At 42.3% G+C, this 23,679-nt stretch overlaps 1 protein-coding gene across 2 annotated transcripts in view; it reads right to left on the reverse strand.

The window, feature by feature from the left end:
• LOC117522943 (CD81 protein-like) overlaps nucleotides 1–23,405 on the reverse strand; it is a 97,267-nt gene extending 73,862 nt beyond the window's left edge. For both annotated transcript variants that reach the window (XM_034184367.1, XM_034184372.1), the window contains exon 1: nucleotides 23,228–23,405. In XM_034184367.1, the coding sequence (XP_034040258.1) occupies nucleotides 23,228–23,293 (66 nt within the window). In that variant the 5' untranslated portion in view covers nucleotides 23,294–23,405. The remainder of the gene's footprint in view (nucleotides 1–23,227) is intronic.
• Nucleotides 23,406–23,679: the final 274 nt, after the last annotated feature.

Genomic DNA, 23,679 nt, shown 5'->3' on the forward strand with positions numbered 1-23,679 from the left:
AGTAATCAATGTTACTGAGATCTCGCAGCGTGGTGACCTCTCCGAGGTTTTGCGGGATTTGAAACCTGAAAAGGGTGGATAGGTAGTCCAAACTACCGTAATTTCCGGACTATAAGCCACTACTTTTTTCACACGCTTTGAACACTGCGGCTTTTACAGTGATGTGGCTAATTTATGGATTTCTACAGGCTTTTTAGTTCCGTTTTAGTTTAAAAAAGTCCCTCTCCGGCACGTTGCGCCACAGTTGTGCCATCAGATCAGTTAGCGTAGCGGAGCCTTCTCCCCCACCCTTCCCCACCGGTTCTCTGTCACAGCGCCTCATTAACGTCTCATTTACCACAGACTCCATCTGATCCTGGCGGCATGCGATGAAATCTCAAGAAAAAGTTAAAATTACTCAGTTCTCCATGTGGAGCAGAGACACCGTGCACGAGCACTGGATGACGTGCACGTCAATATTTACATGTAACACTTCAGGGGAAACAAAGCATTTAGGGTATGTATTTAATAAAAAGTTTTAAAAAATCTGTCTAACATCTTTCTATGTAAATATCTCATGTTACAACGTGGAGACCTGTGGCTTATAGACAAGTGCAACCTATTTATGTACAATGTCTTTTTTCTTTTTAAAATTGGTGCATGCGGCTAATATTCAGGTGCGCTCTATAGTCCGGAAATTACGGTATACCTTTGGAGCATTTTTTAAATTTTGACCCTTGTCTAATCCTTCATAGGTCCCTACCGGGCTACATCTACCACCCTGGGATGGTTATCATACATTTTTGTGGAGGTCATGGTCCACTGAGGGTGGTTGAATGGTACCGAAAACCTCCTTGGCCCATGGACTATAATGTGGTGGCACCGCACGCGATCCCTCCCACCAACTTCTCCAAGCTTCCCACCGCATCGGACGCAAATAATCAATATCTGACATCCCTGGATTTGGGGTCAATCTCTTCCATTAACTGTTTAAATCCAGAATGCTTGTCCACAATCAGCTGTTCCTAATGACTAGCTTTAGCCTGGAGACGGATGGCGTAGCTGTATCACGTGTGTCCACGTTGTTGGTGACATATATTGAGAAGCGCTGTCACAGACACATCCAGGCAAATGTTTGGCCTGACATTAAATATCTCATTGAAAAAGATTTGGATAAATTGCTCACAGTGCAACCTTTGTCAGTTGTATCACTGGTTATACAACTTCATGGTGGCGTGGAACGGAGAAGGATTTGATTCAAAAGGAGTACAGTAGTGTTCAGAATTATAGTAGTACTATGTGAATAAAGATTAATCCAGGTTTTGAGTATATTTCTTATTGTTACATGGGAAACAAGGTACCAGTAGATTCAGTAGATTCTCACAAATCCAACAAGACCAAGCATTCATGATATGCACTTAAGGCTATGAAATTGGGCTATTAGTAAAAAAAAGTAGAAAAGGGGGTGTTCACAATAATAGTAGCATCTGCTGTTGATGCTACAAACTCAAAACTATTATGTTCAAACTGCTTTTTTAGCAATCCTGTGAATCAATAAACTAGTATTTAATTGTATAGCCACAGTTTTTCATGATTTCTTCACATCTGCGATGCATTAATTTTGTTGGTTTGGAACCAGGATTTTGCTCATTTACTAGTGTGCTTGGGGTCATTGTCTTGTTGAAACACCCATTTCAAGGGCATGTCCTCTTCAGCATAAGGAAACATGACCTCTTCAAGTATTTTGACATATCCAAACTGATCCATGATACCTGGTATGTGATATATAGGCCCAACACCATAGTAGGAGAAACATGCCCATATCATGATGCTTGCACCACCATGCTTCACTGTCTTCACTGTGAACTGTGGCTTGAATTCAGAGTTTGGGGGTCGTCTCACAAACTGTCTGCAGCCCTTGGACCCAAAAAGAACAATTTTACTCTCATCAGTCCACAAAATATTCCTCCATTTCTCTTTAGGCCAGTTGATGTGTTCTTTGGCAAATTGTAACCTCTTCTGCACGTCTTTTATTTAACAGAGGGACTTTGCGGGGAATTCTTGCAAATAAATTAGCTTCACACAGGCATCTTCTAACTGTCACAGCACTTACAGGTCAATTCAATCAATCAATTTTTTTTTTATATAGCGCCAAATCACAACAAACAGTTGCCCCAAGGCGCTTTATATTGTAAGGCAAGGCCATACAATAATGATGTAAAACCCCAACGGTCAAAACGACCCCCTGTGAGCAAGCACTTGGCTACAGTGGGAAGGAAAAACTCCCTTTTAACAGGAAGAAACCTCCAGCAGAACCAGGCTCAGGGAGGGGCAGTCTTCTGCTGGGACTGGTTGGGGCTGAGGGAGAGAACCAGGAAAAGACATGCTGTGGAGGGGAGCAGAGATCGATCACTAATGATTAAATGCAGAGTGGTTGCATACAGAGCAAAAAGAGAAAGAAACAGTGCATCATGGGAACCCCCCAGCAGTCTACGTCTATAGCAGCATAACTAAGGGATGGTTCAGGGTCACCTGATCCAGCCCTAACTATAAGCTTTAGCAAAAAGGAAAGTTTTAAGCCTAATCTTAAAGTAGAGAGGGTGTCTGTCTCCCTGATCTGAATTGGGAGCTGGTTCCACAGGAGAGGAGCCTGAAAGCTGAAGGCTCTGCCTCCCATTCTACTCTTACAAACCCTAGGAACTACAAGTAAGCCTGCAGTCTGAGAGCGAAGCGCTCTATTGGGGTGATATGGTACTACGAGGTCCCTAAGATAAGATGGGACCTGATTATTCTAAACCTTATAAGTAAGAAGAAGAATTTTAAATTCTATTCTAGAATTAACAGGAAGCCAATGAAGAGAGGCCAATATGGGTGAGATATGCTCTCTCCTTCTAGTCCCCGTCAGCACTCTAGCTGCAGCATTTTGAATTAACTGAAGGCTTTTTAGGAAACTTTTAGGACAACCTGATAATAATGAATTACAATAGTCCAGCCTAGAGGAAATAAATGCATGAATTAGTTTTTCAGCATCACTCTGAGACAAGACCTTTCTGATTTTAGAGATATTGCGTAAATGCAAAAAAGCAGTCCTACATATTTGTTTAATATGCGCTTTGAATGACATATCCTGATCAAAATGACTCCAAGATTTCTCACAGTATTACTAGAGGTCAGGGTAATGCCATCCACAGTAAGGATCTGGTTAGACACCATGTTTCTAAGATTTGTGGGGCCAAGTACAATAACTTCAGTTTTATCTGAGTTTAAAAGCAGGAAATTAGAGGTCATCCATGTCTTTATGTCTGTAAGACAATCCTGCAGTTTAGCTAATTGGTGTGTGTCGTCTGGCTTCATGGATAGATAAAGCTGGGTATCATCTGCATAACAATGAAAATTTAAGCAATACCGTCTAATAATACTGCTAAGGGAAGCATATATAAAGTGAATAAAATTGGTCCTAGCACAGAACCTTGTGGAACTCCATAATTAACTTTAGTCTGTGAAGAAGATTCCCCATTTACATGAACAAATTGTAATCTATTAGACAAATATGATTCAAACCACCGCAGCGCAGTGCCTTTAATACCTATGGCATGCTCTAATCTCTGTAATAAAATTTTATGGTCAACAGTATCAAAAGCAGCACTGAGGTCTAACAGAACAAGCACAGAGATGAGTCCACTGTCTGAGGCCATAAGAAGATCATTTGTAACCTTCACTAATGCTGTTTCTGTACTATGATGAATTCTAAAACCTGACTGAAACTCTTCAAATAGACCATTCCTCTGCAGATGATCAGTTAGCTGTTTTACAACTACCCTTTCAAGAATTTTTGACAGAAAAGGAAGGTTGGAGATTGGCCTATAATTAGCTAAGATAGCTGGGTCAAGTGATGGCTTTTTAAGTAATGGTTTAATTACTGCCCCCTTAAAAGCCTGTGGTACATAGCCAACTAACAAAGATAGATTGATCATATTTAAGATCGAAGCATTAAATAATGGTAGGGCTTCCTTGAGCAGCCTGGTAGGAATGGGGTCTAATAAACATGTTGATGGTTTGGATGAAGTAACTAATGAAAATAACTCAGACAGAACAATCGGAGAGAAAGAGTCTAACCAAATACCGGCATCACTGAAAGCAGCCAAAGATAACGATACGTCTTTGGGATGGTTATGAGTAATTTTTTCTCTAATAGTTAAAATTTTGTTAGCAAAGAAAGTCATGAACTCATTACTAGTTAAAGTTAATGGAATACTCAGCTCAATAGAGCTCTGACTCTTTGTCAGCCTGGCTACAGTGCTGAAAAGAAACCTGGGGTTGTTCTTATTTTCTTCAATTAGTGATGAGTAGAAAGATGTCCTAGCTTTACGGAGGGCTTTTTTATAGAGCAACAGACTTTTTCCAGGCTAAGTGAAGATCTTCTAAATTAGTGAGACGCCATTTCCTCTCCAACTTACGGGTTATCTGCTTTAAGCTACGAGTTTGAGAGTTATACCATGGAGTCAGACACTTCTGATTTAAAGCTCTCTTTTTCAGAGGAGCTACAGCATCCAAAGCTGTCTTCAATGAGGATGTAAAACTATTGACGAGATACTCTATCTCCCTTACAGAGTTTAGGTAGCTACTCTGCACTGTGTTGTTATATGGCATTAGAGAACATAAAGAAGGAATCATATCCTTAAACCTAGTTACAGCGCTTTCTGAAAGACTTCTAGTGTAATGAAACTTATTCCCTACTGCTGGGTAGTCCATCAGAGTAAATGTAAATGTTATTAAAAAATGATCAGACAGAAGGGAGTTTTCAGGGAATACTGTTAAGTCTTCTATTTCCATACCATAAGTCAGAACAAGATCTAAGATATGATTAAAGTGGTGGGTGGACTCATTTACTTTTTGAGCAAAGCCAATAGAGTCTAATAATAGATTAAATGCAGTGTTGAGGCTGTCATTCTCAGCATCGTGTGGATGTTAAAATCGCCCACTATAATTATCTTATCTGAGCTAAGCACTAAGTCAGACAAAAGGTCTGAAATTCACAGAGAAACTCACAGTAACGACCAGGTGGACGATAGATAATAACAAATAAAACTGGTTTTTGGGACTTCCAATTTGGATGGACAAGACTAAGAGACAAGCTTTCAAATGAATTAAAGCTCTGTCTGGGTTTTTGATTAATTAATAAGCTGGAATGGAAGATTGCTGCTAATCCACCGCCCCGGCCCGTGCTACGAGCATTCTGACAGTTAGTGTGACTCGGGGGGTGTTGACTCATTTAAACTAACATATTCATCCTGCTGTAACCAGGTTTCTGTTAGGCAGAATAAATCAATATGTTGATCAATTATTATATCATTTACCAACAGGGACTTAGAAGAGAGAGACCTAATGTTTAATAGACCACATTTAACTGTTTTAGTCTGTGGTGCAGTTGAAGGTGCTATATTATTTTTTCTTTTTGAATTTTTATGCTTAAATAGATTTTTGCTGGTTATTGGTAGTCTGGGAGCAGGCACCGTCTCTACGGGGATGGGGTAATGAGGGGATGGCAGGGGGAGAGAAGCTGCAGAGAGGTGTGTAAGACTACAACTCTGCTTCCTGGTCCCAACCCTGGATAGTCACGGTTTGGAGGATTTAAGAAAATTAGCCAGATTTCTAGAAATGAGAGCTGCTCCATCCAAAGTGGGATGGATGCCGTCTCTCCTAACAAGACCAGGTTTTCCCCAGAAGCTTTGCCAATTATCTATGAAGCCCACCTCATTTTTTGGACACCACTCAGACAGCCAGCAATTCAAGGAGAACATGCGGCTAAACATGTCACTCCCGGTCTGATTGGGGAGGGGCCCAGAGAAAACTACAGAGTCCGACATTGTTTTGCAAAGTTACACATCGATTTAATGTTAATTTTAGTGACCTCCGATTGGCGTAACCGGGTGTCATTACTGCCGACGTGAATTACAATCTTACCAAATTTACGCTTAGCCTTAACCAGCAGTTTCAAATTTCCTTCAATGTCGCCTGCTCTGGCCCCCGGAAGACAATTGACTATGGTTGCTGGTGTCGCTAACTTCACATTTCTCAAAACAGAGTCGCCAATAACCAGAGTTTGATCCTCGGCGGGTGTGTCGTCGAGTGGGGAAAAACGGTTAGAAATGTGAACGGGTTGGCAGTGTACACGGGGCTTCTGTTTAGGGCTACGCTTCCTCCTCACAGTCACCCAGTCAGCCTGCTTTCCCGGCTGCTCGGGATCTGCCAGGGGGGAACTAACGGCGGCTAAGCTACCTGGTCCGCACCGACTACAGGGGCCTGGCTAGCTGTAGAATTTTCCACGGTGCGGAGCCGAGTCTCCAATTCGCCCAGCCTGGCCTCCAAAGCTACGAATAAGCTACACTTATTACAAGTACCATTACTGCTAAAGGAGGCCGAGGAATAACTAAACATTTCACACCCAGAGCAGAAAAGTGCGGGAGAGAGGAGAAGCCGCCATGCTAAATCGGCTAAGAGCTAGTAGCTACGCTAAGCTAGCGGATTCCTAAAAACACGCAAAGTGAATAATGTGTAAATAATTTAGAGGTGATTCAGCAGAAGGAGTGCTTTAGTTAAGGCACGTAAAGATTACACTGGGAAACAAATCGTAATCTAGATAACTAGATCAATCTAACTGCGCAGATTAAACAGCTAACAGATACAGAAAAACACCGCTGTGCTCCGGAACAGGAAGTGATACAATACCGCAGTGAGAGCCAACCACCAGTAGAGGCAAGCAAGCAAAATAACAGATGAATTTCAGATGCATTGATGCACATCAGCATCCAAGGTAACTCAAGACTGTCTTTGATCATCCTGGAGCTGATCAATGGGTGAGCCTTTGCCATTCTGGTTATTATTCTGTCCATTTTAATGGTTGTTTTCTGTTTTCTTCCACGCATCTCTGGTTTTTTTTGTCCATTTTTAAAGCATTGGAGATCATTGTAGATGAACAGCCTATAATTTTTTGCACTTGCATATAAGTTTTCCCCTCTCCAATCAACTTTTTAATCAAACTACGCTGTTCTTCTGAACAATATCTTGAACGTCCCATTTTCCTCAGGCTTTCAAAGAGAAAAGCATGTTCAACAGGTGCTGGCTTCATCGTTAAATAGGGGACACCTGATTCACACCTGTTGACGAACTCACTGACTGAATGCCACAGTACTATTATTGTGAACACCCCCTTTTCTACTTTTTTTTTTTACTAATAGCCCAATTTCATAGCCTTAAGAGTGTGCATATCATGAATGCTTGGTCTTGCTGGATTTGTGAGAATCTACTGGTACCTTGTTTCCCATGTAACAATAAGAAATATACTCAAAACCTGGATTAATCTTTTTAGTCACATAGCACTACTATTATTCTGAACACTACTGTATGTAAATCTTCAGCTGCAGTTTGCTAGAAGGCACGTGGGAGACTGTAGTCTAGATATGATCTGTTGTACGAAAATCCTTCTGTGCCACTCCACCAAGGAAGTGTGTCTGGCTATAAAATCGATGATTTGTATTAAGAATAATGTTTATATTTAGACTGTGTAATGAATTTTGGGCTCTGAAAAAAATGGAGGCATGATATATACGTACAAATGTATGTTTCCAAACTGTTTTTGGTGGAACCACATGATGGAGAACTGAAAGTTTTCACTGTAAACATATCTTGACTGTTTCACCATTTTAGTGAAATGAAGAAGTAAAATTACAAAAAATAATAATAAAAATTCCTAGGCAGTGAAAACCAAATTTCCCCATAATGATCTGGTCTGATGTGTCACTACAGTGATGGGTGCAAGAAGGAGGAGGTGAAAGAGGATTTGGGGAGAAAACGTAAAATTCTCTCTGTTAAGTGGTGCATTCTTAAGTGTTTTGTTTCATCACTGGATCGGATGGTGTCACAGACTGAAATTACTTTTTTTGTGTTCATTGCCCTGCAGGAACAACATGAGTGAATAATGTTCACCCCGCTGACTTTACATTCATCAATTACATATACTTAACCAGTGTTTTATTTCATGATGATGACAATATACTGGAAGCGATAAGTACTTATTTACACTCAACAAAAATATAAACGCAACACTTTTGATTTTGCTCCCATTTTGTATGAGATGAACTCAAAGATCTAAAACTTTTTCCATACACAATATCACCATTTCCCTCAAATATTGTTCACAAACCAGTCTAAATCTGTGATAGTGAGCACTTCTCCTTTACTGTGATAATCCATCCCACCTCACAGGTGTGTCATACCAAGATGCTGATTAGACACCATGATTAGTGCACAGGTGTAGACTGTCCACAATAAAAGGCCACTCTGAAAGGTGCAGTTTTGTTTTATTGGGGGGGATACCAGTCAATATCTGGTGTAACCACCATTTGCCTCATGCAGTGCAACACATCTCCTTCGCATAGAGTTGATCAGGTTGTCAATTGTGGCCTGTGGAATGTTGGTCCACTCCTCTTCAATGGCTGTGCAAAGTTGCTGGATATTGGCAGGAACTGGTACACGCTGTCGTATACGCCTGTCCAGAGCATCCCAAACATGCTCAATGGGTGACATGTCCGGTGAGTATGCCGGCCATGCAAGAACTGGGACATTTTCAGCTTCCAAGAATTGTGTACAGATCCTTGCAACATGGGGCCGTGCATTATCCTGCTGCAACATGAGGTGATGTTCTTGGATGTGGCACAACAATGGGCCTCAGGATCTCGTCACGGTATCTCTGTGCATTCAAAATGCCATCAATAAATGCACCTGTGTTCTTCGTCCATAACAGATGCCTGCCCATACCATAACCCCACCGCCACCATGGGCCACTCGATCCACAACATTGACATCAGAAAAACGCTCACCCACACGACGCCACACACGCTGTCTGCCATCTACCCTGGACAGTGTGAACCGGGATTCATCCGTGAAGAGAACACCTCTCCAACGTGCCAAAACGCCAGCGAATGTGAGCATTTGCTTCCCTGAGATGGTTTCTGACAGTCTGTGCAGAAATTCTTTGGTTATGCAAACCGATTGTTTCAGCAGCTGTCCGAGTGGCTGGTCTCAGACGATCTTGGAGGTGAACATGCTGGATGTGGAGGTCCTGGGCTGGTGTGGTTACACGTGGTCTGCGGTTGTGAGGCTGGTTGGATGTACTGCCAAATTCTCTGAAACGCCTTTGGAGACGGCTTATGGTAGAGAAATGAACATTCAATACACGAGCAACAGCTCTGGTTGACATTCCTGCTGTCAGCATGCCAATTGCACGCTCCCTCAAATCTTGCAACATCTGTGGCATTGTGCTGTGTGATAAAACTGCACCTTTCAGAGTGGCCTCTTATTGTGGGCAGTCTAAGGCACACCTGTGCACTAATCATGGTGTCTAATCAGCATCTTGATATAGCACACCTGTGAGGTGGGATGGATTATCTCAGCAAAGGAGAAGTGCTCACTATCACAGATTTAGACTGGTTTGTGAACAATATTTGAGGGAAATGGTGATATTGTGTATGTGGAAAAAGTTTTAGATCTTTGAGTTCATCTCATACAAAACCAAAAGTGTTGCGTTTATATTTTTGTTGAGTGTATAAGTTGCAATTTATTAAGCAACAAAAGTAATTTTGTTTTCTGTAGGGTTTTTATAGACCGAAATAACATTTTGCGGCCTGTTAATTCTGACACAGAATACACAAGACGACTTCATGTTACTCGCAGAAATCTGTTGGAAATAGAAGTGTTATGACACTGTATATTTCCTTAACTGCCTTGTCTTTTCAGGACTGCTTCATGGAAATTCTATAACTTAGATCTAACAAATGTCACTGCACCCTCACTTCCACCACCTATTCAATAAACAAACTCTCCCTCTAACCCCTGTTGGTTATGTCTCCATGTCTTTCTTCAGCCTCTGATCCTCCACCAGAGGCCTCAAGAGTTTGAGGGTCTTGATCAGTACTGTAGTTCTTCCTATGACTGCACTCTTTGTGATGAATTTCTTGGAAGATACTGCAGCCATTCTCCCAGTTTGGAGTCACAACCTACTTTCTATTTCCACCAGGACACTTTGGACCTGTTCTTCCGTAAGCCCTTGCTACTTGTTGATCCTGTCTTGTTGTTTCCTCGTGATCTTATTGTCAGTCATGATTGCTACATTTATCACAACACTGCCTTTTTCTGGTTCTTGGTAAAGGTGTTGTCACACTATGACAGATTGAGTAAACTGATTAGCAACAAATTTAAATAGTTTGTCCGGTGGTAAATATCGCTACATCTGTCAGTCTCCAGTGGATTTGGGGCTCTGATGGATGGATGGATGACGCGACATTTCCACTGGCAACACAAAGAGTGGCATTAAGCAGAATGATTTTCCAGTTTAAAGGCATACAGCGCATCCAGAAAGTATTCACAGCGCTTCGCTTTTCCACATTTTGTTATGTTACAGCGTTATTCCAAAATGGAGAAAATTAATTTCCCCCTCAAAAATTCTATTCACAACACCCCATAATAACAAGATGAAGAAAAAAACTAATCAATCACGTGTAACTTAAGTATTCACACCCTTTGCTCAATAGTTTGTTGATGCACTGTTGGCAGCAATTACAGCCTCAAGTCTTATGATGCACATGCTTGGTGCACCTATCTTTGGGCAATTTTTGCTCATTCCTCTCGTACAGCACCTCTCAAGCTCCATTAGGTTGGATGGGGAGCATCTGTGCACAGCCATTTTCAGATCTGTCCAAAACTGTTTTGTCAGATTCAGGTCTGGGCTCTGGCTGGGCCACTCAAGGACATTCACAGAGTTGTCCTGAAGCCACTCCTTTGATATCTTGGCTGTGTGCTTAGGGTCACTGTCCTGCTGAAAGATGAACCGTCACCCGAGTCTGAGGTCAAGTGCGCTCTGGAGCAAGTTTTCATCCAGGATGTCTCTGTACATTGCTCCATTTATCTTTCCCTGTATCTTAACTAGTCTCCAAGTTCCTGCTGCATCCTCACAGCATGATGCTACCACCACGTTTCACTGTAGGGATGGTGCCTGGTTTCCTCCAAAAATGACGCCTGGCATTCTTCTGTCTGACCACTCTACCATACATGCCTGATTGGTGGATTGCTGCATAAATAGTTGTCCTTCTGGAAGGTTCTTCTCTCTCCACAGAGGAATGCTGGAGCTCTGACAGAGTGACCATCGGGTTCTTGGTCACCTCTCTGACTAAGGCCCTTCTCCCCCGATCACTCAGTTTACATGGGTGGCCAGATCTTGGAAGAGTCTTGGTGGATCTGAACTTCTTCCATGTATGGATGATGGAGGACACTGTGCTCATTGGGACCTTGAGCAGCAGAAATGTTTCTATACCCTTCTCCAGATTTGTGCTTCCAGAAAATCTTGTCTCAGGGGACTACAGACAATTCCTTTGATTTCATGCTTGGTTTGTGCTCTGACTGTCAACTGTGGGACCTTATATGTAGACAGGTGTGTGCCTTTACAAATCATGTCCAATCAACTGAATTTACCCCAGGTGGACTCCAATTAAGCTGTAGAAACATCTCAAGGATGATCAGTGGAAACAGGAAGAACTTGAGCTCAATTTCAGCTTCATAGCAAAGGCTGTAAATACCTATGTACAACCCCAATTCCGATGAAGTTGGGATGTTGTTCATGGCATCATTCATTCATCTTCAACCGCTTTTCTGGGTTCGGGTCGCGGAGGCAACAGGTCCAGCAGGGGACCCCCAGACTTCCCTTTCCTGTGCCACATTGACCACTTCTGACTGGGGGATCCCAAGGCGTTTCCAGGCCAGTGTGGAGATATAATCCCTCCACCTAGTCCTGGGTCTTCCCGGGGTCTCCTCCCAGATGGAAGTGCCTGGAACACTTCCATAGGGAGGCACCCAGGAGGCATCCTTACCAAATGCCCGAACCAACTCAGCTGGCTCCTTTCAACACGAAGGAGCAGCAACTCTACTCCGAGCTCCCCATGGATGACTGAACTTCTCACCTTATCTCTAAGGAAGCCACCAGCCACCCTTCTGAGGAAGCCCATTTCGGCGGCTTGTACCTGCAATCTAGTTCTTTCGGTCATGACCCAACCCTCATGACCATAGGTGAGAGTAGGAATGAAGATTGACCAGTAGATCGAGAGCTTCGCCTTTTGAGTCAGCTCCCTTTTCGTCACAACACTACAGTAGAGCAAATGCAATACCGCTCCTGCTGCGCCGATGGGATGTTGTGTGAAATGCAAATTAAAAACAGAATACAATGATTTGCAAAGCTCTTCAACCTATATCAATTGAATACACCACAAAGACAAGATATTTAATGTTCAACTGATAAACTGTTTTGTTTTGTGCAAATATTTGCTCATTTGAAATGGATGCCTGCAACACATCTCAAAAAAGCGGGACAGGGACATCAAAACACTGGAAAGCTGAAGCTCAAAGGACAACCCTGTTTTGGAACATTCCACAGCTGAACAGGTAATTGGAAACAGGTGAGTGTCATGACTGGGTATAAAAGGAGCATCCCCAAAAGTGCTCAGGCCATTCACAAGAAAAGCTGGGGCGAGGATCACCACTTTGTGAAGTGTGAAAAAAATAGTCCAACAGTTTAAGAACAATGTTCTCTCTACCTTCAGTTGCAAAGGAATTAGGGATTCCGCTCATCTACGGTCCATAATATAATCAGAAAATTCAGAAAATATAGAGAACTTTCTACATGTACGCGACAAGGCCGAAAAACCAACATTGAATACCCATAACCTTCGATCCCTCAGACAGCACTGCATTAAAAACCGACATCATTGTGTCAAGGATCTTACCGCGTGGGCTCAGGACACTTCAGAATACCACTGCAGTTAACACAGTTCGTCGCTACATCTATAAGTCCAAGTTAAAAGTCTACCATGCAAAGCAAAAGCCATACATCAACAACATCTAGAAACCGCTGCTGCCTTCTCAGGGCCTGAGCTCATTGAAATGGACAGACACAAATGGGAAAGTGGCTGTGGTCTTGATGAGTCCACATTCAAATTGTTTTTGGAAATCATGGACGTCGTGTCTCTGGACCAAAAGGAGGAAAACGACCATCCAGATATTTACGTGCCTCCAGTCCAGACCTGTCACCCACTGAAAATGTGTGGCACCCTGCAAAATAGATTCTGAATCTCCATGGGATTATTCCTTGGTTAAATAAAAATAAATAAATAAATTACGAAGCGCAAAATACGACAAGGGAGAACCCGGACTGTGTGAACAACTGAAGTCGTACATCAAAACAAGAATGGGAAAGAATTCCACCCTACAAAGGCTTCAACAATGGTGACACATGGTGCTGGTGGTTGGCTCTCACCTGCGGTATTGATCACTTCCTGTCCAGAGCACAGCGTGGTTTTGCTGTATCTGTTAGATGTTTAATCTGCGCAGTTAGACTGATCTAGATAACTAGATAAACGATTTGTTTCACAGTGTAGTCTTCACGTGCCTTACTAAAGCACTCCTTCTGCTGAATCACCTCTAAATTATTCATACATTATTCACTTTGGTGTGTTTTTAGGAAATCCGCTAGCTTAGCGCAGCTACTAGCTCTTAGCCGTTTAGCATGGCGGCTTCTCCTGTCTCTCCCGCACTTTTCTGCTCTGGTGTGAAATGTTTAGTTATTCCTCGGCCTCCTTAGCAGTAATGGTACTTGTAATAAGTGTAGCTTATTCGTAGCTTGGAGGCCAGCTGGGCGAATTGGAGACTCGGCTCCGCACCGTGGAAAATCCCTACAGCTAGCCAGCCCTGTCGTCGGTGCGGACCAAGGTAGCTTAGCCACCGTAGTCCCCTCTGGCAGATCCCAAGCAGCCGGGAAGCAGGCCGACTGGGTGACTGTGAGGAGGAAGCATAGTCCTAAACAGAGCCCCCGTGTACACCGCCAACCGTTCACATCTCTAACCGTTTTTTCCCCACTCGGCAACACACCCGCCGAGGAGTCAAACTCTGGTTATTGGCGACTCTGTTTTGAGAAATGTGAAGTTAGCGACACCAGCAACCATAGTCAATTGTCTTCTGGGGGCCAGAGCACGCCACATTGAAGAAAATTTGAAACTGCTGGCTAAGGCTAAGCGTAAATTTGGTAATATTGTAATTCACGTCAGCAGTAATGACACCCGGTTTACGTCAATCGGAGGTCACTAAAATTAACATTGAATCGTGTGTAACTTTGCAAAAACAATGTCGGACCTGTAGTTTTCTCTGGGCCCCTCCCCAATCGGACCGGGAGTGACGTGTTTAGCCGCATGTTCTCCTTGAATTGCTGGCTGTCTGAGTGGTGTCCAAACAATGAGGTGGGCTTCATAGATAATTGGCAAAGCTTCTGGGGAAAACCTGGTCTTGTTAGGAGAGACGGCATCCATCCCACTTTGGATGGAGCAGCTCTCATTTCTAGAAATCTGGCCAATTTTCTTAAATCCTCCAAACCGTGACTATCCAGGGTTGGGACCAGGAAGCAGAGTTGTAGTCTTACACACCTCTCTGCAGCTTCTCTCCCCTGCCATCCCCTCATTACCCCCATCCCTGTAGAGACGGTGCCTGCTCCCTGAGTCAACACCCCGAGTCACACTAACTGCCAGAATGCTCGTAGCACGGGCCGAGGCGGAGGATTAGCAGCAATCTTCCACTCCAGCTTATTAATCAAAACCCCAGGCAGAGCTTTAATTCATTTGAAAGCTTGTCTCTTAGTCTTGTCCATCCAAATGGAAGTCCCAAAATCAGTTTTATTTGTTGTTATCTATCGTCCACCTGGTCGTTACTGTGAGTTTCTCTGTGAATTTTCGGACCTTTTGTCTGACCTTAGTGCTTAGCTCAGATAAGATAATTATAGTGGGCGATTTTAACATCCACACAGATGCTGAGAATGACAGCCTCAACACTGCATTTAATCTATTATTAGACTCGATTGGCTTTGCTCAAAATGTAATGGAGTCCACCCACCACTTTAATACCTTAGATCTTGTTCTGACTTATGGTATGGAAATTGAAGACTTAACAGTATTCCCTGAAAACCCCCTTCTGTCTGATCATTTCTTAATAACATTTACATATACTCTGATGGACTACCCAGCAGTGGGGAATAAGTTTCATTACAGTAGAAGTCTTTCAGAAAGCGCTGTAACTAGGTTTAAGGATATGATTTCTTCATGTTCTCCAATGCCATATACCAACACGGGGCAGAGTAGCTACCTAAACTCTGTGAGTGAGATAGATTATCTCGTCAATAGTTTTATAGCCTCATTGAGGACAACTTTGGATGCTGTAGCTCCTCTGAAAAAGAGAGCCTTAAATCAGAAGTGCCTGACTCCGTGGTATAACTCACAACTCGCAGCTTAAAGCAGATAACCCGTAAGTTGGAGAGGAAATGGCGTCTCACTAATTTAGAAGATCTTCACTTAGCCTGGAAAAAGAGTCTGTTGCTCTATAAAAAGCCCTCCGTAAAGCCTGGAAAAGAGTCTGTTGCTCTATAAAAAAAGCCCTCCGTAAAGCTAGGACATCTTACTACTCATCACTAATTGAAGAAAATAAGAACAACCCCAGGTTTCTTTTCAGCACTGTAGCCAGGCTGACAAAGAGTCAGGGCTCTATTGAGCTGAGTATTCCTTTAACTTTAACTAGTAATGACTTCATGACTTTCTTTGCTAATAAAATTTTAACTATTAGAGAAAAAATTACTCATAACCATCCCAAAGACATATCGTTCTCTTTGGCTGCTTTGGTTAGACTCTTTCTTTCCGATTGTTCTGTCTGGTATTTTCGTTAGTTACTTCCTCCAAACCATCAACATGTCTATTAGACCCCATTCCTACCAGGCTGCTCAAGGAAGCCCTACCATTAATTAATGCTTCAATCTTAAATATGATCATCTGTCTTATAGTTGCTATGTACCACAGGCTTTTAAGGTGGCAGTAATTTAAACCTTACTTAAAATAGCCATCACTTGACCAGCTATCTTAGCTAATTATAGGCCAATCTCCAACCTTCCTTTTCTCTCAAAAATTCTTGAAAGGGTCGTTGTAAAACAGCTAACTGATCATCTGCAGAGGAATGTCTATTTGAAGCGTTTCAGTCAGGGTTTAGAATTCATCATAGTACAGAAACAGCATTAGTGAAGGTTACAAATGATCTTCTTATTGTTGTGTGTTGGGGGGTGTGGCTGGACATTTTGGTGTTTCTTTTCTTTCTTTGCTCTCCAGGTGGCATGAAAACTGATTTGTCTTGTGGAGAAGGTTGCTGGCTGAAGAGTCCTTCACCCTCATCAAACATCATGTGTAGCACCTGTGAATGGTGCTCACGTGCAGCCTTAAAGACTTTCAGCTGAAGCAGATAATTGGATGGCGTTCTGCATTTAAGTCATGTGTGATTCAAACAGAATTGCCGGGAACTCGACCTTGTGATGTTCGTTTGGTGAGACGCTGAGGACAGCGCCTGGTTTGACTCATCGAGCCCGTGAAGGAGGAAGGGTGAGGGACATGCTGTCAGCAGCACATCAGAGGTGATTAAGTGTTTGACTAATTGTTGATAGTAACTTGGTATTTTGTTACGCAGTATATTGAATTGTGATGAGAATTGTGCAGCTTGCTTCTCACTGAGTGTGGCGTGCGGACAAGTGATCTCCTGCCTGTTGTGAGAAGCTGCTCATTTGCATAAAGCTTAAAATACAGACCTGAATGTGTTGCTGATAGTGTGTGTCTTTTGAAGGATATTAGTTGTAACTGCTGACTTACCTCACCTTTCTATCCTTCGCAGAGAGTCGGTTTGTCGTGTCCACCTGGGGGGTGGGTGGCGGTAATAGTGAGTCCAGGAGCGCCGGGCTTCGATCCTTTTGGGCGCTGGAGAGCGTGCCAGCCTTCACTCCACCAGAAGGACGCTATTTTAGTTTTTACACTTTATTATGCACCAGCGGGTGAAATAAATAATTGTTTTGTTATGGAACCGCTTCTGGTATTTTTAGCGCTGGGTTCCGTCTGATGCAGGGTCCGCTCCTCAACCCGCTGTCGACAAATAACACTTATGGCCTCAGACAGTGGACTCATCTCTGTGCTTGTTCTGTTAGACCTCAGTGCTGCTTTTGATACTGTTGACCATAAAATATTATTACAGAGATTAGAGCATGCCATAGGTATTAAGGCACTGCGCTGCGGTGGTTTGACTCATATTTATCTAATAGATTACAATTTGTTCATGTAAATGGGGAATCTTCTTCACAGGACTAAGGTTAATTATGGAGTTCCACAAGGTTCTGTGCTAGGACCAATTTTATTCACTTTATACATGCTTCCCTTAGGCAGTATTATTAGACAGCATTGCTTAAATTTTCATTGTTACGCAGATGATACCCAGCTTTATCTATCCATGAAGCCAGAGGACAGACACCAATTAGCTAAACTGCAGGATTGTCTTACAGACATAAAGACATGGATGACCTCTAATTTCCTGCTTTTAACTCAGATAAAACCGAAGTTATTGTACTTGGCCCCACAAATCTTAGAAACATGGTGTCTAACCAGATCCTTACTCTGGATGGCATTACCCTGACCTCTAGTAATACTGTGAGAAATCTTGGAGTCATTTTTGATCAGACACCTCGTCTACTTTTAAGATTAGGCTTAAAACTTTCCTTTTGCTAAAGCTTATAGTTAGGGCTGGATCAGGTGACCCTGAACCATCCCTTAGTTATGCTGCTATAGACATAGACTGCTGGGGGGTTCCCATGATGCACAGTGTTTTCTTCTCTTTTTGCTCTGTATGCACCACTCTGCATTTAATCATTAGTGAATTGATCTCTGCTCCCTCCACAGCATGTATTTTTCCTGGTTCTCTCCCTCAGCCCCAACCAGTCCCAGCAGAAGACTGCCCCTACCTGAGCCTGGTTCTGCTGGAGGTTTCTTCCTGTTAAAAGGGAGTTTTTCCTTCCCACTGTCGCCAAGTGCTTGCTCACAGGGGGTCGTTTGACCGTTGCGGTTTTTCCGTAATTATTGTATGGCTTTGCCTTACAATATAAAGCGCCTTGGGGCAACTGTTTGTTGTGATTTGGTGCTATATAAATAAAATTGATTTGATTTGAACAATTAATGTCCTCAGTTCCCAAACACTTATTGAGTGTGTTAGAAGGAAAGGTGATGTAACACGTGGTAAACATACCACCTGTCCCAGCTTTTTTTGAAACGTGTTGTAGGGCATCCATTTCATTATCAGTTTGGACATTAAATATCTTGTCTTTGTGGTGTATTCAACTGAATATAGGTTGAAGAGGATTTGCAAATCATTGTATTCTGGTTTTATTTACATTTTATACAACATCCCACCTTCATTGAAATTGGGGTTGTACATGTGATTTCTTAGTTGCTGTTTTTTAAAATCAATTTTCAAATATCTCAAAACTTTTTTTCACATTGTCATTATTGTGTGTAGGAAAAAAAAAGAATTTCATCCATTTTGTAATAAGGCTGTAACATAACAAAATGTGGAAAAAGTGAAGCGCTGTGAATACTTTCTGGATGCACTGAATACCCGTGTGAGATTTGGTCTGGAAAATATTGGGGGAGAAAAAAAACTTAATTGTCTTTTACTGAGTCTGTTATTTCAGTTTGTTTTTTTTTTACAACTACAGTTAATTAATTTGTCAATGAATTAATATGTATTTTACGATTGTTGCTCAGTTTACAAATTTTCAGGAAATACCAATTATTTTTTACGCAATAAATAAATAAGTTTGACAAGCAATCAAATCTTTATCTGAAATTGAGCCTTTTTTTAAAAGGTTTACTGTGGGTCCAGATCTTGGCGCAGTAGTTTTAATATTAGCTGAAGTCACTTTATCTATAATTTAACCAGATCTAAACACCAGTGGTAACATATTTTACCTTTGATTTACAGCAAAGTCAAACCACTCAGGTTAAATCCAATCAGACAGAGTAAGCCATAAAGGACATTTACTGTTGGCTTGGAGGTATTTGATAGAGCACCAAATTTAAATCTAAAGCCATTTAAAAGCTGTTTCAAACAGTGTGTCATTAGTGCTCAACAGATTAAAGCAATTTAGCATGAAATAAAGAAAACACTGCTGTAGAACATGAATGTCTGTCACATATTCTTCCCAAAAGTCTTAAATATGAACAAAATGGATGACTATTTTCTGCTGTTAATTCGGTGACTGATTAACTGACAAACCAGTTGGGTTTTAACTTCAGGGGATTTCCACCAATAATTAGACCAAAGTGCTGTTTGTACACAGATTAAACTCAGACAACACCAAAAAAAGAAGAACGTAATAATATGTTTTAGAACATAGAGAATCAGTCCCTTAAAGGTGTCTGGCCTTTGGGTTTTTAAGATCATTTAACTCATAAAAAGATTCTTTGCACACACTATTAATTTTATTTATTAGCTTTTAAATCTTGGGAATTCATAATATGACATTACAATAATGAATTAAAATAAACATCGTCTAGAAAAAAAAAAAATTAACAAATACTTCCCCTGAAGGGAACAATATCAAAGACACACAGCCTTGAATTACTTATGGTAGCAACCCACACAGTCTATGACAGTGAAGTCATAGATCACATGGGGCTTCCCCGACTTACTCGAGGGATGTTGGGAAGGACACGGCAGCAGCCAATCAGAGAGAGAGGCACGGTGATGTAGGCTGGCTGCTCCTTGAATAAAATAATCCAACATGATGGAAAATGCTCTGATACAGCTTATTTCTGTATAATCGCTAATACATTTCTCATAAATTTTGTAAAAATGCATGTTTTTGTAACCAGATAACACCTCTGAAGTGATTTGTGAGACATCTTAGGCCCCTTAAACAAACCATTAGTTTATCATCCCTGCCCGCATACCGAAATCGTCTCACATCAAATTTTATTTATTTATTTATTTTGGGGGGGGAATTTCATTGACGGCAGTACAGCTGATGCAAGAACTGGCACGACCACTAGGTGGCGAGTACGCTTTGGCCAAAGACGGCCAAGATTACCCAGCCGGGCCCGGAACTTGCCGGAATTTCTTGTCACTGACAACCACATAGACAGTGGTTCTGTGTCACTCACACACAGTATGCACATTTATCATGCTACTAGTGTGCAGCACACTGACTGTATTCAACATGGAAACAAGATTTATTTTAAAACATAGCTGATATTCTGTATGTGTCGTTTTTCAGGTTTGAAATGACATTGTATGTATGTTTCTAAGAGAAAAAAAAATCACCCACCCTCATCACTTTTTTCTGATGTCAAGAATGATAAACTAATGTTTTTGCTTTGTTGTAAATGGGGCCTTATGGATGTTAGCGTGCATGCCTGGGAAAGTGCGTGCACACATGCAATTCCTCCTGAAAATGGCATTAAAATAAAAAATAAAATATTCATAATGGAATTCCCCCCAGTATTGTGTGTTGGGGGGGGTGGCTGGATGTTTTGGTGTTCTTTTCTTTTCTTTGCTCTCCAGGTGGCATGAGGGCTGATTTGTCTGTGAAGAAGGTGCTGGCTGAAGAGTCTTCACCCTCATCAACATCATGGAAAGCACCTGTGATTGGTGCTCACGTGCAACCTGGACGACTTGCAGCTGAAGCAGATAATTGGATGGCGTTCTGCATTTAAGTCATGTGTGATTCAAGCAGAACTGCCGGGAACTCGACCTTGTGACGTTCGTTTGTGAGACGCTGAGGACCGCGCCTGGGTTTTGACACATCGAGCCCATGAAGCAGGGAGGGGTGAGGACACATGCTGTCAGCACACACGAAAGGTAATTAAGTGTTTAAGTAATTGTTGATAGTAACTTGGAATTTTGTTACACAGTATACTGGAATTGTGAAGAGAATTGTGCAGTTTGCTTCTCACTGCTGTGGCATGAAAGATAAGTGATCCTCCACTTGTTGTGAGAGGCTGCTCATTTGCATAAAGTAAAAAAAGGACACCGACCTGAGTGTGTTGCTGATAGCGTGTGTTTATTGGAAGATATAGTTGTATCTGTTGCCTTACCTCACCTTCTCTTTGCTTCACAGAGAATCAGTTTGTCGTGTCCACCTGGGGGGTGTTTGGTGGTGGTAGGAAGTCCAGGAGCGCCGGCTTTAATCCTTGCGGGCGCTGGAGAGCGAGCCACGAATCACTCCACCAGAGGGACGTTGTTTTTATGTTTTTACACTTTTAAGCACAGGTGAATAATAAATAGTTTCTGTTTGGAACCGCTTTCTGGTTATTTTTAGCGCTGGGTCCTGTCTGACGCAGGTCCGCTCCTCAACCCGCGTCGACACATAACACCCAGGATAAATTAAGTTCTCGTCATGAAAATGAGCGGACATTATAATACTTGTATTTCAGTATAAAAAACAAATTTTGGCAGTTTGTGAAATACGAAAGACCGTCCAGCTTTAAGCTTGCTGGCTGAGCAGATTTCAGAGAAGCTGGATCAGCTTCTTATATCGAGAATACGGCTTCAACATTCATACCAGCAGGCAACAAGTTGTATGCAGTTTTGAAATACAAAGCAGGACATGTTTAAAGTGAACAGAAAGTCTGGTCGCACAGCAGCGTTACGGGTGGCTGTTATAATCCCATAATTATTCACTTATTGCAGCAGCTTCGGGAGTGACGTCAGCCAGCGGCCACAGCCCCAAACCACGCAGAGATGCTTCATGCTGCTGAAACCAAAGACAGCATCTCAGCCCCACACCCGTAAACAACCTGTGGACAACACCAGCCTCCACGTTCTCCTTCAGTCTGCTGAAGTGTGAAGACGGGACGCGAGAATCAAACCCAATTCTGAGCAGATCGGTGAAGGTGCCACTGGAGAACAAAGTCTGAACCAGCTCTCACACAAAAGTACAAACTCCCAAATGTTTCCGTGATACGCCAGTCTGACTCACATATGGAAATCAACCCCCCCACCCACACACACACACCTCCCCACCCCTATACACACACACACACAGATTTTTTTGTCACTTAGGAGGATGCTGTTGACTCCCTGAAGAAGCTACAAACAAACAAAAACCTAACAAGTCCTTAAACTTCTTCAAAGACCAACTTTTTGTCCCCAAATGGGGTTAAGTTCAGGTCAATTTGAGAAACAAAACTGTTGGAACGTCTGTTGATTTAGAGCTGAAACTGTGAATTCATTAATTACTCAACTAATAGAATAATAATGAATTGGTAAAGTCGTTTATTAAGAAGAATAAACTGCCCAATTTTACATTTTTTTCCTATTTTTTGTTTGGGCCTGAACTGGTTTTAAAGGCAAAAGTCAAAGAATCCTTCTGATTTCAAACAGGTTTCATGTGGTTTTTAAAGCAGTTCTGTGTGGCTTTAATACAGGAACAAAGCTCGAAGCGGATGTTGGGTTCCGCACCTCGTTGTTGGACAACTTTGGTTTTAAGGGGTTTTGACAGAATAACTGGAAATTGATTGTGAATTTTGAAAGTTACTACGCATTTGTAAAATGTGAAACTAAAGGAGAAAACTGGAGAACTACAACCGAAAATAGCTGATGACTGAGTTTCATACTTTCTGTCAGAAACACGGTCTAAAATACAAATCAGTAACTGAAGAAAGGCTTACTTTAAAAAGGGAAGAAGTTTAAGTATTTTACAAGTGAAGGAAACATGTTGAGAACATGTGGCTGTTTTCCAGAACTGCAGAAACGGATCGGGTTGCTGAGGCTGCTAACAGCTGTATTAACTCTAAACCTTAACGCTGACTAAAGAAAAAAAAAAAAAACACTCAGTCCGGTGGTGGGAATTCTACCTCGCTGGGTGGATCCGTGTACAGTGGGTGTGTGGAGGGAACAGTGTCCCCACAACGCCGCATGTTCCCACGATTTGGGCGGAGGATGACGTCCAAACAAAGTCCCGCCCCCTAGCGGCGACATTCAGCACTGCACACACAGCATAAAATAAATCGAATTTCTATTCAAATATTTTTAAGCGTTCGGGCTTTACACTGAAACAAAGAGAATTCTGACTGGTTAAATGGAAGAGTTTTTTTTTTTTTTTTAAACATTGACCTGACTCGACCCCGCGTGTTTCAGTCACGCGTTCTTCTCTACGTTATTGTAGCTTTCAACTGTATTTTTGTGTGTGTGAGAAACTATCCGCTCCGGTGCGTAGCGGCAAACGTTACACACGACGAAGATTTGACGGTTAACGGACCCAAAACCGTTAGACAAAAAGTGGGCGGAGCTACCGATGAGCGCTTACCCAGAAGATGAAGTTGAAGAAGAACAGCGTGTACTTGATGCATTTGGTGCAGCCTTCGACTCCCATGGTTTGTCCGGTAAATGTGAGAACGCAGAGACACAGCGAGGCGACAGCAGCGGGACCAGACGACGGCGTGAGGCTCACAGTCGGGAATCTGGATTTTGGCTGCGGACTGCGAGGCAACCCAGCTCCTCCGAGGCTCCGCCCCCCGCTACTCCAGTCCAAGAAAGTGGAGCACTCAGACACGCACGCGCCATATAATTATCCACAGAGTGTTTCAGATAGCGCCGTTGATTGATCGATAATCGATCAATAGAATGTTATACAGTTAGGATGCATTACGGGAATGAAACAATAAAAAAAAATATGGGTGACAGATTAATATAAAATGAAAGGCACTGCAGTGACGTAGGCAGGGATGAGGCGAGGACAAAAGGAGAAAAACAGGAGGT

This window comes from Thalassophryne amazonica, chromosome 2 (genome assembly GCF_902500255.1).
Source record: "Thalassophryne amazonica chromosome 2, fThaAma1.1, whole genome shotgun sequence".
NCBI classification, from domain to species: domain Eukaryota; kingdom Metazoa; phylum Chordata; class Actinopteri; order Batrachoidiformes; family Batrachoididae; genus Thalassophryne; species Thalassophryne amazonica.